General features: G+C 38.9%; 1 protein-coding gene across 1 annotated transcript in view; it reads left to right on the top strand.

Annotated features, from left to right (window-relative positions):
• NEB (nebulin) overlaps positions 1-13341 on the top strand; it is a 235517-nt gene that overhangs the window by 57574 nt on the left and 164602 nt on the right. The window contains exons 33-43 of the mRNA XM_028477867.2: positions 779-886; positions 1837-2148; positions 3072-3278; positions 3752-3856; positions 4036-4143; positions 4808-5119; positions 6267-6473; positions 9262-9366; positions 10789-10896; positions 12350-12661; positions 12789-12995. Coding sequence (XP_028333668.1) covers positions 779-886; positions 1837-2148; positions 3072-3278; positions 3752-3856; positions 4036-4143; positions 4808-5119; positions 6267-6473; positions 9262-9366; positions 10789-10896; positions 12350-12661; positions 12789-12995 — 2091 coding nt within the window. The remainder of the gene's footprint in view (positions 1-778; positions 887-1836; positions 2149-3071; positions 3279-3751; positions 3857-4035; positions 4144-4807; positions 5120-6266; positions 6474-9261; positions 9367-10788; positions 10897-12349; positions 12662-12788; positions 12996-13341) is intronic.

The following is a 13341-nucleotide window of genomic DNA, read 5'->3' as shown; positions in this document are numbered from 1 at the left end:
GCGTCCGGAGCCTGTGCTCCGCAAAGGGAGAGGCCACAACAGTGAGAGACCTGCGTACCGAAAAAAAAAAAAAAAAAAAAAAAATATATATATATATATATATATATATATATTAATTAAAGCTGTGTGGTACTACATCTGAACTTTTAATTTTAGTACCCACATCTTTCTGTAAGTTTAAAATGTTTCATTATAAAAAATACAAGAAAATAAAAGCATTACATGCTTATTATAGAAAAATTGGAAAATATAGAAAATTATGAAAAAATCAAAATCTTCTGTTATCCCACATTCAAAGCAATACCTTTCCATTGCTTTTTTTAAATGCACACATATGCATTTTTTACAGCAGTTGAGATCGTACTGTGTATATAGTTTACTGATTTTTTTTAAAAGAATAATAGATTTCTAAAAGATGAACTAAGAGCCCTAACTCTGGATTCTTTTAATAGAAAGGGATATATTATGACATGTTTTATAAGAAAGATTTTGGGGCTTCCCTGGTGGCGCAGTGGTTGCGCGTCCGCCTGCCGATGCAGGGGAACCGGGTTCGCGCCCCGGTCTGGGAAGATCCCACGTGCCGCGGAGCGACTGGGCCCGTGAGCCATGGCCGCTGAGCCTGCGCGTCCGGAGCCTGTGCCCCGCAACGGGAGAGGCCGCAACAGAGGGAGGCCCGCATACCACCAAAAAAAAAAAAAAAAAAAGAAAGATTTTGGTTTCCTGTTTCATTCCTCTTTTAATTATGTCAGATAATAAAATAATTTTTCCTTTTTTCAAGGCTAATTATAAAGCAGATTGGAAGAAAACCCTTGCTAAAGGCTATGATTTGAGACCAGATGCCATTCCAATTGTTGCTGCAAAAAGTTCAAGGAATATTGCAAGCGATGTAAGTCTAATTTGAAAGTAGTAAACTCTCTTTATATTTAAAAAATATTTACATGGTGTATGAGGTTATATGAGCTATATTAGGAAGCAAATAAAAAATTGTAGTATAAAAATAATTCCTAATATCTTATGTACCAATCATTTTTTTATCTTAAAAATATTTTAAAACTCAGTAAGTTGTTACAAAGAAGGTAATTTTTTTAAACTGTCAAATACATGGAATTCTCATTAGTATTATTATTATGAACTTGAAAACTGCTTTTTATTTGGATTTTGTTAAGAAAAAATCCTTGGTATACTAAAATATTACTAAATCAAAAAAGTCTCCCAGTATTTTAAAAGAATACAATTTTTTGATAATATAATTTCCATAAAGGAAAAAATCTGGTGAAATATGGAAAACCAGGAAGAATTATATATTAAATGACAGCATTTCAGTTACCTGCTTACTTATTTACTTAATTAATTACTTTTTATAAATTAAGTTATATTTTCTATAGGAATTGATATACCTTGATAGAGTAGAAACTCATTCATTTGGAGTCCAATATACTAATTTTTATAATGTCTTTGCTGCAATTTACTCAGGACTATGCAAATACTGTATAAGGTGATGCAAATTAATCATAGAAACAATAAAAACTATGTACACCAAATCCTTAATAAACTTTTCAGGAACCTTTGATCACATTCAAAGAATCCACTTATGGATAATCTAGATATAAACTACAATTTATTCCATTCTTAATTATCCCCAGAGCAGATCTCAAGACCATCCATTGGAAATATTTTGCTAGTTGTTTACTTAAAAATACTAAAAAACTTAGGTGTTACCTAGATTCAGACTGAATTTGGCTATTGCTTAATTTGTGATAAAAATTCAATTTAACACTTTAGTATTTCATATAATCTACCCTATCAAACTTCTGTCTGCCCTTCTTTTTCATATAGTTCAAATATAAGGAGGCCTACGAGAAAGCCAAAGGCAAACAAATTGGATTTCTCAGTCTTCAGGATGATCCTAAACTGGTTCACTACATGAATGTAGCCAAAATACAGTCAGATCGTGAGTACAAAAAGGGCTATGAAGCCAGCAAGACCAAGTATCACACCCCCTTGGATATGTTCAGCGTGACAGCAGCCAAGAAATCTCAGGAGGTCGCCACCAACACCAACTACAGACAACCCTTCCACCACTACACCCTGCTGCCTGATGCCTTGAACGTGGAGCATTCCAGGAACGCGATGCAGATTCAAAGTGATGTATGTAGCAGTCATCAGATTGTCAGCATAAAATTACTTATCCATTTCTCGCTGACGGCTAAGAACTAGAAATCGGCAATTCCATTTACTCCATCCTAAACCTGGTTGGACTCGCTATAATTAGGGATCCTCTCCAGAATTTGGAGTTTTAGGATTTTACTCATTTGAACTATATATATAGTTTTCTTTAGTTATTATGTATATATATACTTAAACTTTGGAAGTTAGACCCAATATATGTTGTATTCTGTGAAAGAATAACAGGTCCAAATGGGTGCTGTATAATATCCCTTCCAGTGCAAAATTCTGTTAACGTTCCCCCCAAGAAAGTTAAATTTTTAAAGGAATTATTGGGTCTGGATTTTCTGTTCAAAACCACCGTGAATACAATCACTTTTTTTTATATATATAATTTTATTTATTTATTTGTTTTTATTTTTGGCTGTGCTGGGTCTTCGTTGCTGCATGCGGGCTTTCTCTAGTTGCAGCAAGCCGGGGCTACTCTTCGTTGTGGTGCGCGGGCCTCTCACTGCAGTGGCTTCTCCCGTTGCAGAGCGTGGGCTCTAGATGTGCGGACCTCAGTAGTTGTGGCTCGCGAGCTCCAGAGTGCCGGCTTAGTAGTTGTGGCACACGGGCTTAGCTGCTCCACATCATGTGGGATCTTCCCGGACCAGGGCTCAAACCCGTGTCCCCTGCATTGGCAGGCAGACTCCCAACCACTGTGCCACCAGGGAAGCCCTACAATCACTTTTATAATTAATTTTTTTCTGAAGGATGGTAGGGAATAAAAAGCAGGTTATTCTCCCAGTCCCCCCATCCTTTTTTTTTTTTTTCCCTCTTTTTGAAAATGAGCAAATCATCTGGTCAAAGAAACCCAAGCCCTGACTCTTTCTGAAACGACAATTTCCTTTTTTGTTGTGAAGAACCTGTACAAATCTGACTTCACCAACTGGATGAAAGGGGCCGGCTGGGTGCCCATAGAGTCACTGGACGTGGAGAAGGCAAAGAAAGCAGGAGAGATTCTTAGCGAGAAGAAGTACCGCCAGCACCCTGAGAAGCTAAAGTTCACATACGCCATGGACACAGTGGAACAAGCACTAAACAAAAGTAACAAACTGATTATGAACAAGGTAAGAACGCACCTGCTGGCCTCCGCCTCAGAACATCTGCAGTGCTCAGACCATTGAACCAGGCAGTGCCACTTTGACCTTCATCAGTGCTTTCATCTTTCTGATGGTCGCAGTCATGGCAGTGGTGGTAGGAGGGGGCAGTCTATAACTGTCATCGTGTCTAGAGAGCTCCCACTTACACCAACCCCAGGCTGTCTGTCAACCTTATGCTGAGTGTGTGCTAGAACCACAAAACTATGTAATGCGTAGTTGGAGCAAGATAGCCTTTGCTGTTTCAGTGGAAGAGAGCTCCCTTGTTTGATGATTTTTAAAATCATGTGTCCAGCCTCATCAGCCCATATTCTTGCTATTTCATTCATTTTCCAATATCAGATTTAACCTCTTCTACCATGGAGATGTGAGTCTCTTCCTCTTGATAGCACATTGCAGATTTGTCCTGCTGTACAGTCATGTGCCTGCCTTTCTTGTTGTAGAGGCTCTACACTGAAAAATGGAACAAAGACAAGACCACCATTCACATCATGCCTGATACTCCAGATATTTTACTCTCCAGAGTCAATCAAATCACCATGAGTGATGTGAGTAGATTAACAACAACAACAAAGATGGGGGTGGGGTGGGGCAGGGGGAGGGAAGAGTTTGAAGGGAACTAATAGTTGTGGAATATCTGTCTTCCACATGACAACCACTTTAAAATTAGGGTCCCCATTCTAACGCGACTAACAAGATGCTGGTGTTTTTCTACTTCATCATTTAGAAACTGTACAAAGCTGGCTGGGAAGAAGAAAAGAAGAAAGGATATGACCTGAGGCCTGATGCCATCTCAATAAAGGCTGCAAGGGCCTCCAGAGACATTGCCAGTGATGTAAGTGCTTCCACTGATGCTTATTTAGTCTAAGCAAGAAAAAGAGCAAATGAGCCAAGCTCATGTGTATGCAGGAGCTGTAATCAGCTGTGTCCAGTGTTGGTGGGACCACTGTCCCATGTAACACACAAGATGCCTCCCTTCACCCAGTCCAAGGATGCTCTAATTTTTTGTTCATCATTCAATGTAAAAAGTGACAGGGTCTTGTTAAAATAAGTTACTTTTAGAGTGCTTAAATTGTTTATGGGCAATTCCTAGCAAACATAGGGATGTGATCTATGCACTTTACCCAGAAGATCCATTACCAAGCTCTTTCCTGAATGTAGAGGTACACCATGAAAAGTGGTGCCTGCAGCCTTTTCCACTGGTTACACAGCAGAGTGGGAAAAGCTGCTTTCTAAATAACCCTGAAACAACTTATTTACACATCACTTTGGTTAACTCTGAGCTGATTTTTTTCCCTCATGGACTCAAGTCTGTCAAGAAATTTGAAGTAAAAATATTTTGCTCCCAGTCTTCCCACCCCGCCAACAACTCCTCCCTTTGTAAGTTTAGAGTAGCTCTAAAACCCTACACCTATGACAAAGCTAATGGCACGTAGTGAATTATATTTTGTTCTCTTTCTTTCACTATCTTCATCACAATGTTTCTTTTCCATCCACAGTATAAGTACAAGCAAGCCTATGAACAAGCCAAAGGGAAACACATTGGCTTCCGGAGCCTAGAGGACGACCCCAAGTTGGTGCACTTCATGCAAGTGGCCAAGATGCAGTCAGACCGGGAGTACAAGAAGGCATACGAGAAATCCAAGACATCCTTCCACACCCCGGTGGACATGCTCAGCATGGTGGCAGCCAAGAAGTCTCAGGAAGTGGCCACCAACACCGACTACAGGAACGTGATCCATACCTACAACATGCTTCCTGATGCCATGAGCTTTGAATTGGCCAAAAACATGATGCAGATTCAAAGTGATGTACGTGACAGCCACAACATTTGCAGAGCATTTACTTTGGATAATAAGCAAATCATGAAAGACCATAAGTAATGACATTTTGAAAATCCTGAAAGAAATTCATATGTAATTTCCCAATGAGGTGTTTCATTTTTTACCTTAGATTGAATTTATTTTTTTAACACAAAAGGGATGAACCCTATCTATTATTGTTGTGAGCATTATTGGATGCTAGATCAGCAATAACACATGAAATTTGGTTTCAGAAAGAATGTGTTGAGGGAAATATATCTAGCAGAGAGAGTCAGAAGTATAAAAAATTCCTGATTAAGGAGTTAAGAGGTAAAACAGAAAGTCAGGTAACTTGAGAGCTACTGTCCCTCACTCCCAACCAGCTTTCATTTCCAGCTTTATAATTGCCTATCTTACTTACTGATGAAATAGTAAGGAGGTGATGGCTGAAACAGCTATTAGAATAAATGTGAGGAAGGCACAGAGAGTATAAAGCCAAGAATTTAGCTATAGAGGCCCTTTGGTGGCTGGGGAAAGTGAATATAAATTATGAACCAAATGCAGGCCATGCTGAGCCTATATTTCTCTTTGGAAATGTAAGAGATGAGCTATAGCTGGGAAGGTACGTAAGTACCCAAATGAAAGCAACCGTGGTACAGTTATAGGGGGAAATGTCTGATATGAGGGGAAAAAAATGAAATTTGCACAAAGTATCAGTGAGGTTTCTGGCATACCCGAAGGAGTTGTAACCATGGTGGCTGCTCAAAGGCTTATAGCAAAAGAGAGAAATGGAGTCCTCTAAGTCTTCTATTAACCAAGGGGACTTGGGGATTTTTGTAAGAAATTTAGTCCAGCATGGTCACGTTTCTTGAGATAGTAGTCACATGGTAGATTGATCTATTTGGTATTTCTTAGCACTTTTTCTTTATGAAGGCATTGAGAGAAGCAAATAAATCACAAAGATATTGCTGCTTGTTTTAAATTCCTCATGCAAGGAAATGTAAAAAAAAAAAAAAAAGTTTAGGGTTAAAAGTAATTAAAGTTGAATATACTATCGGTTGAAAATTGAAGTGGAACTTATGGAATATTAAATGCCTGCTCATGGTTCTTGGAAGATTTGGTTTCTTCTCATCCTCGAACTTTTCCTCTTTTGCAGAATCAGTACAAAGCTGACTATGCTGACTTCATGAAGGGTGTTGGATGGCTCCCTCTGGGCTCCCTGGAGGCTGAGAAAAACAAGAAAGCCATGGAGATTATCAGTGAAAAGAAGTACCGCCAACACCCAGACACTTTGGAGTATTCCACCTTGATGGACTCAGTGAACATGGTTTTGGCCAAGAATAACGCGAAAATTATGAACGAAGTAAGTCTTTCAATAATGTAGTGTTTCATAAGCGTCAGGAATAAGCCAGGCATATCCTACATTTAATCTACAGGTTTTGAGAACAGTTTTACAGCATCATAATTAATGTTTCCTCTACCTTGAAAAAGGGTCTTGTAGTTAAAAAAAACAAACAAAAAAGATAGAAATTAGTCCTAATAAGTGCCCTCTCCAAATGCTCAATGAACCACCCTACCTAATAGACATAACAAAATAAGTATGGACTCTTCTTTCAATGCAGATCTTGAAAATGAGTCCCATTTGTCTAAGGCGAAGTTAGTAGAAGCTCATTATGCTGAATCAGTAGACTGTAGGGCTGATAACAGCTGGGTGTTGCAGCCCACTCCTGCTTCCTTGCTCTTTTGATGGAATAAAAGAAAACTCCTAGATTACATGGCTGTAGCAGCATTCTGAGCCAGGACCTTCTCTGGGCAATGCTGAGAGCGATAGCTCTCCACCAGTAGTTCCCTGGATCATTAATGACTCCAGCCTTTAGAAAAGCTTTACTATAGTTTGACATAATTAGCCATAATTTGATTTCAGGACCAACGAGTACATCACCCTTGGACATCTGTTTTTAAGTTGCAAATAATAAAATAATTGCAACAGCATTGGTTATATTTTGTGGATCATAATTAGAAATGCCACTGATTAACCAAAAAGGGGAAAAATAATTTGGACCTGAACATGAAACGGTTGCAGAAAATGATGTAGAAAGATAGAGCTGTATTACGCTAAGTCTCTGAGTAAATCCTCTGGAGTCTTCTGAGAAAGAATTTTGTCAAGAAGACCAACCTCTTTGAAAGGGACTTGTTGACACAAGGCAAAAGTCTCAGTGCCCCTTTTAAGTCTTAGAATTTAAACTACCACAAACGTACATTTACTTTTTAAATATTAAATTAAGCCTTTTATTTTTTCAATGTTAAAGATTACCATTTTAAAATAATCATGCCAAGATGAGAATCACAGAAATAGCAAATGCTATCACTGAGAGATATCTTGGTGGTCATCAGGTTGAATCCCTTCATTGCAGAGTTGAGGAAAGTGTGGCCCAGAGAGGCAAGGCACCTCCCTTAAAGACACACAGCAGGTCAATGACCTGGTCTGGGCTAGAACCAGTACTCTAATGACTAACTATTGCTCTTTCCATTAGAATTGTGCTTCCAATACTATAATCACTAGCCACATGTGATGACAAATCTCAATTAATTAAAATTAATATTAATAATTTGTTCTTCATTCACATTAGCTACATTTCAAGTGACTGAAAGCCCCGTGTGACTAGGGACTGTCGTGTTGATGACACAGATGACAGAACAGATGACACAGAACATTTTCATCATTGCATAGTTCTGTTGGATCGTGCTGGTCTTGATCAGAAGTCAGAAAATTAGTTTTTGTAAATAAAATTTTATAGTAACACAGCCACAGCTATTCATTTGCATATCATCTGTGGCCGCTTTTGCACTGCAGCAGCAGAGCTGAGTAGTTAATAACAGGGATGCTGTGGCCCACAAAGCCTAACATTATTTACTATCTGGCTCTTTACGTTTACTGACCCCTGATCTAGAAGAAGACTCTAGCAGAAGTTTTGGGTTTGTTTTTTAAATCAAACCTGGCTAAAACAAAGGCATAGCATTTTTCACCTCTAAGATTTGCAAAGATTAAAAAAGTTGTGTGATACACAGTATTGGAAAGGGAGTTAATGTAAACTTCTAATCCACAGTTTTTGTTAATATTTGTTAAAAGTAAAACTTCAGTTACCCAATACCCTTCAGAAATCCTCATGTATGTGCAAAGATATACACACATACATACCCACGGTAATATTTTTTGCAGGTTAGCGTCCCCAAAAAGAGATGCTGAGATGGAATTTGGAGTACAGGGCATTTTTCAGGGATCAGTACCAGTGAGGGGAGGACTGGCAAGATGGGTCTGACTGTGATGCCAGCCCTACAAAGCCTATGCCAGTGCCCCAGAGGGCTCTCGAGTATATACGGTCTGCCAGAAGTGTCCTGACCTGGGTGGAATGGCCAGGCCTTTGTACCACCACTCTGATGAGTAACTGGATGGTCACCAGGAAGGAGTGTGCTCTTGAGTGAGGCAACAAAACCTTGAAGCAAGTGACAGTTTGGAGACTGTCTGCCAATAGTTGGTGCAACCAGTCCTTCCTTGAATGAGTGTCTGAGTTGTACATCTCCAGGCCCACCACAAAGATCATGGCATCATTGCTTATAGTAGAAAAAAACTAGAAACAACAAATTAAATGTCTATCAATGGAGAGCTGGTTAAATCAATTGGGTTACACCTCTTCATGGAATACTGCACAGCTCTTTAAATGAATGAAGTAAATTATTAAGAGGGCTAAAAGATGTCTAACCTATAATATTAAGTAAAAAAGCAAGATGTAAAACATGTTTTATATAACCTCATTTATATTAAAAAAAGGACTGTATGTGGACTTTAATATGCATAGAAAATTTTAGGATGGAGATGCTATATCCAGGCTGTAAAATAGGAAGGCAGGACATTTTACTTTCCATCTTACATCCTCTCCACTGTCTTGTTTGAATGAGCACCTTTTTCCTTTAAATTTTTAAAAAGAGCCAGCTAATAAAAATACATAAAATATTGATATTTGTGTACAATAATATACATGTACTAAGTGACTTCCTTTAAAACTTTTAAATACTAACTTCCACTGTTTTTTTCTTTTCTTTCTTTCTTTTTTCCTTCCTTTCTTCCTTTTTTCTTTTTTTTTTCTTTCCAGCACCTCTACAAACAAGCATGGGAGGCTGACAAGACCAAAGTCCACATCATGTCTGATATCCCCCAGATTATTCTGGCAAAGGCAAATGCAATTAATATGAGTGATGTGAGTATAATTCCTCCAGTTGTCATCTTTCTTTCCTACCTATTTGAACCAATAAAAAAAAATTAACTAATTAATGGCTTGATTTTGAGAATGACTGTTTTGACAATGAGTGGGAACCCACAAATGAGAATCTTTCTCTTTCTAATCTTGCTTTGCTAAGAGTAGGAGTAGGCCTGTTGATGGGACAGCAGTTAGGAATTCAAAGGGCAGTTGGATTTTGTTCTAGGAGTAGGTACTTCTTATCAAACTAAGAGAAGTAAATAGAATGGTTTAGAGCCCAGGATAAGAGATAAAGAAAGAGTGATTCCCAGGACTTTCTTAAAGAGTCCCTCTACCAAGCTTTTGAAATGATTCTAAAGAGGCAGTCTTGGGAAAAGTTAAATGGAAAGGGAAGAATAACATTTTGAAGAATTTAGGTCAAGCCCCGTAAGGAATGTGCAACACTGACTGTTAGAAACTGCATAGGTGTTTTATTTCACTTCCTTTCTCATCCTAACCAGTTGCCAGGAGACCCTCAAATCCTACCAGTTTTTTAAAAAAAAGATTTATTTATTATTTATTTATTTATAATAAATGCCACATCATGTCTTAGTTGCGGCACGCGGGATCTTCATTGAGGCGTGCGGGATCTTCGTTGCAGCACACGGGCTTCTCTCTGGTTGTGGCGTGCAGTTTTCTCTTCTCTAGTTGTGGCATGCAGGCTCCAGGGCGGGTGGGCTCTGTAGCTGTGGCACATGGGTTCCAGAGCGCACGGGCTCTATAGTTTTGCCATTCGCAGACTCTCTAGTTGAGGTGCGCGGGCTCAGTAGTTATGGCATGCGGGCTTAGTTGCCCCGCGGCATGTGGGATCTTAGTTCCCTGACCAGATATCGAACCTAGGTCCTCTGCATTGGAAGGTGGATTCTTTACCACTGGACCACCAGGGAAGTCCCCCTACCAGTTTTTTTTCTTTTGTTTCTTTGAATTACACAGGGATTTGGAATTGTTGACTTCTTTTTGGATTGTAGTATCCACACAATTAAATACATAAGAGTGTCAATTGCAAAACAGTGAAGTCTTTTGATGTAAGAACATGGCTATTTTGTATTCTTCTCTTGACTCTTATTACTTGACAAAGTGCATCAGTAAGAATCTACTGGGCTTTCACATTTTTAAAAAGCATATTTACAACCTAATAGAGACCAGTAGCTCTTACTTTTTCTGGTGGTTTTTTGAAGATGTTTTAATTTGTAATAGATTTTGTTTTCAAACACAGTTATGTTACTTGTGAGAGCATTTAGCCCTTGAACCACCAATGAAGCATTCTGCTGAAAGATTAAAAAAAAAAAAAAAAAAAGATGCTGCAGTGCCAGTTTACTCTTTTAAAATAAACCCAGACTATCCTATTTAGAAGAAAACTATTTCCTTTGCCTCTCTTTCCAGAAACTCTACAAACTTTCTTTGGAAGAGTCTAAAAAGAAAGGGTATGATCTCAGAACTGATGCCATTCCTATCAAAGCTGCCAAAGCCTCAAGAGATATTGCAAGCGACGTAAGTCTGAAGGAAAGCGGTCACCTGACTGGGGGTTTCTAATCTACCAAAATAAAAAGGGCTGAGTTCTAGAAACACTGAGTGAATAAAGTATGAGAAAGAAAGCATGCCTGCTAACAATAGTCCCATTCTGTTCTGTGAATGCTTCTTAGCCTTGCTCTTGTGTTTTTTCTGGTATTCTGAAAAAAACAGAATGCCAGCCACATTATGACCACCTTTGTACTCCATCACCAAGGCTATGGCCGGTAGAAATCCAAAGCCCTTCACTAAGTTTTCTTAAGACTTGTGTTGTTCTTGCCTCTGCCTCTTAGGCTCTGTCTTCCTAACAGGATGTCCCAGGAAGTGGTGTGCTGGGGGTCCTGATCTTTTGTGCTCATGATAGCTGATTATTAAATAATCATGAATTTTGCAAACCAGTTGTTAAACTATTGGTAGCTTGATATCAACCATAATGGGAGTACTTACACCACAGAAATTGGCAAACACTACAAGTTAGGGCTTTTTTCCCCCAGAGAGCTGGTATGCCAACACACCATTGCCATAACACATCACCTTTATGAAACTCAATTCTTTCATTTGGTTGTTTCCACAGGAAATCCACTCACAGTGAACATTTAATGATTTGGGGGTAATGAGAGGAGCACATTCAGAGCACTCATTCCTTAGCCATCTCCCAGGTCTACTTTCTCTTTCCTCTTCCATCTCTGCTCTTCATTTTTCCTACCTACCCATCCCTATCCCACTCCTACATCGTCCTGAGAACTCAAAACTTCTCCCTCTATTGTGCTGAGTCATTTGGCTCTCCCAGCTCCTAACCCCTAACGTGTACACCCAAACCCACAAGAGATAAGCAGAATAAGAAGTTTTCCATGCATCAGGATCTCTCCATGAAAGAGGGAACTTGGTGATAAATAGTAAAATTTCTTCCCCATTATACCAGAGTAGAGAGTCTTAAAAGAAAAAAGCCCCACAAATATAAAGCTACCCTAAAATTATACTGTGTATCTCATAACTAAGCCTCTTCTCATCAATGAAAGACTGGCTGGATAATTTTTCAGGGCAACATTAAACTGCTTAGAACATTTTTTTTCTCTCATTTGCTGTACACTTATTACCTACTAAATGTTCTTTAACAACAGTGTATGTGTGAAAATCTGGGTGGTGTATCATCACAAGATCCATGTTCTAAGCTTTAATGACTTTAGCAAGTCACTCACCCCTCTGGCCTCAGCTTACTGTTCTCTAAAATGGGGGCAGTAACAATAACTTTGCTGTCTACCTCACAAGGTATAGTTGTGATGATCAACTTCCACAAATAAGTGTGAAAAAAGTGTTTTGTGAACTGTAGAATTCTATTAAAGTATCCCTTTTTATGAAATACAGAATATTGACACTAGAATGATTTCTGGTCAAGGGAATTGCTCTGAATAAAAATTCAAATTTTTCTTCACAGTATAAATACAAACACAATTATGAAAAGGAGAGGGGGAAGATGGTTGGTTTCCGTAGTCTTGAGGATGATCCCAAATTAGTCCATTCCATGCAAGTGGCCAAGATGCAATCTGATCGGGAGTACAAGAAAAACTATGAGAAAACCAAGACCAGCTACCACACCCCTGCCGACATGCTCAGTGTCACAGCCGCCAAGGATGCCCAAGCCAACATCACCAACACCAACTACAAGCACCTGATTCACAAGTACATCCTCCTTCCAGACTCCATGAACATCCAGCTGTCCAAGAATATGAATCACATACAGAGTGATGTAAGGCTGTCTTCTTTCTGAGTGATGGTTGCATTCTTAGCATGAGAAGGGAGATTACAGGCTCCCGTGCCACAGTTTTGTATCTAAATTGATAAGGTAAAGTAGAATGTGCTTCTTCTCTTTATAGAATGACTATAAGCAGGACTACAATGAATGGTACAAAGGGCTTGGCTGGAGTCCAGCTGGTTCCCTAGAAGTAGAGAAGGCCAAGAAAGCAACTGAAAATGCCAGTGATCAGAAATACCGCCAGCACCCTAGCAACTTCCAGTTTAAGAAGCTGAATGACTCCATGGACATGGTTCTTGCCAAGCAGAATGCGCATACCATGAACAAGGTAAACAGAACAGCTATCCTTCCTTGTAGCTCCCAGCCAGACAGGGCTAGCAGTCTCTGGTTCTTGTTTGGAAAATTTAATTTGGGCCCACCAATTCTATGCAGTGGCAAACAGTACCAGAGCACTCCCCTACACCATTTTCTTCTGCCCCCTACCTCTTATTTTTATTTTACTTGCCCTTCTAATTAAGTTAGAAATTATTTTGTTCTTTTAAATTATTTTTTTAAGTCTGAGTTTATTTTTGGTGTCTTTTCTGAATCTTATACTACTTTATTTATTTATTTATTTTTAAATTTTGATCGGTAACTCAGGTCTTTTTTTTTTTTTTTTTTAAAGATGTTGGGGG

Source organism: Physeter macrocephalus, chromosome 2 (assembly GCF_002837175.3).
Source record: "Physeter macrocephalus isolate SW-GA chromosome 2, ASM283717v5, whole genome shotgun sequence".
Classification (NCBI taxonomy): Eukaryota; Metazoa; Chordata; class Mammalia; order Artiodactyla; family Physeteridae; genus Physeter; species Physeter macrocephalus.
Note: the sequence above shows the minus strand (reverse complement) of the source record. Positions and strands in the feature narration are given on the sequence as shown.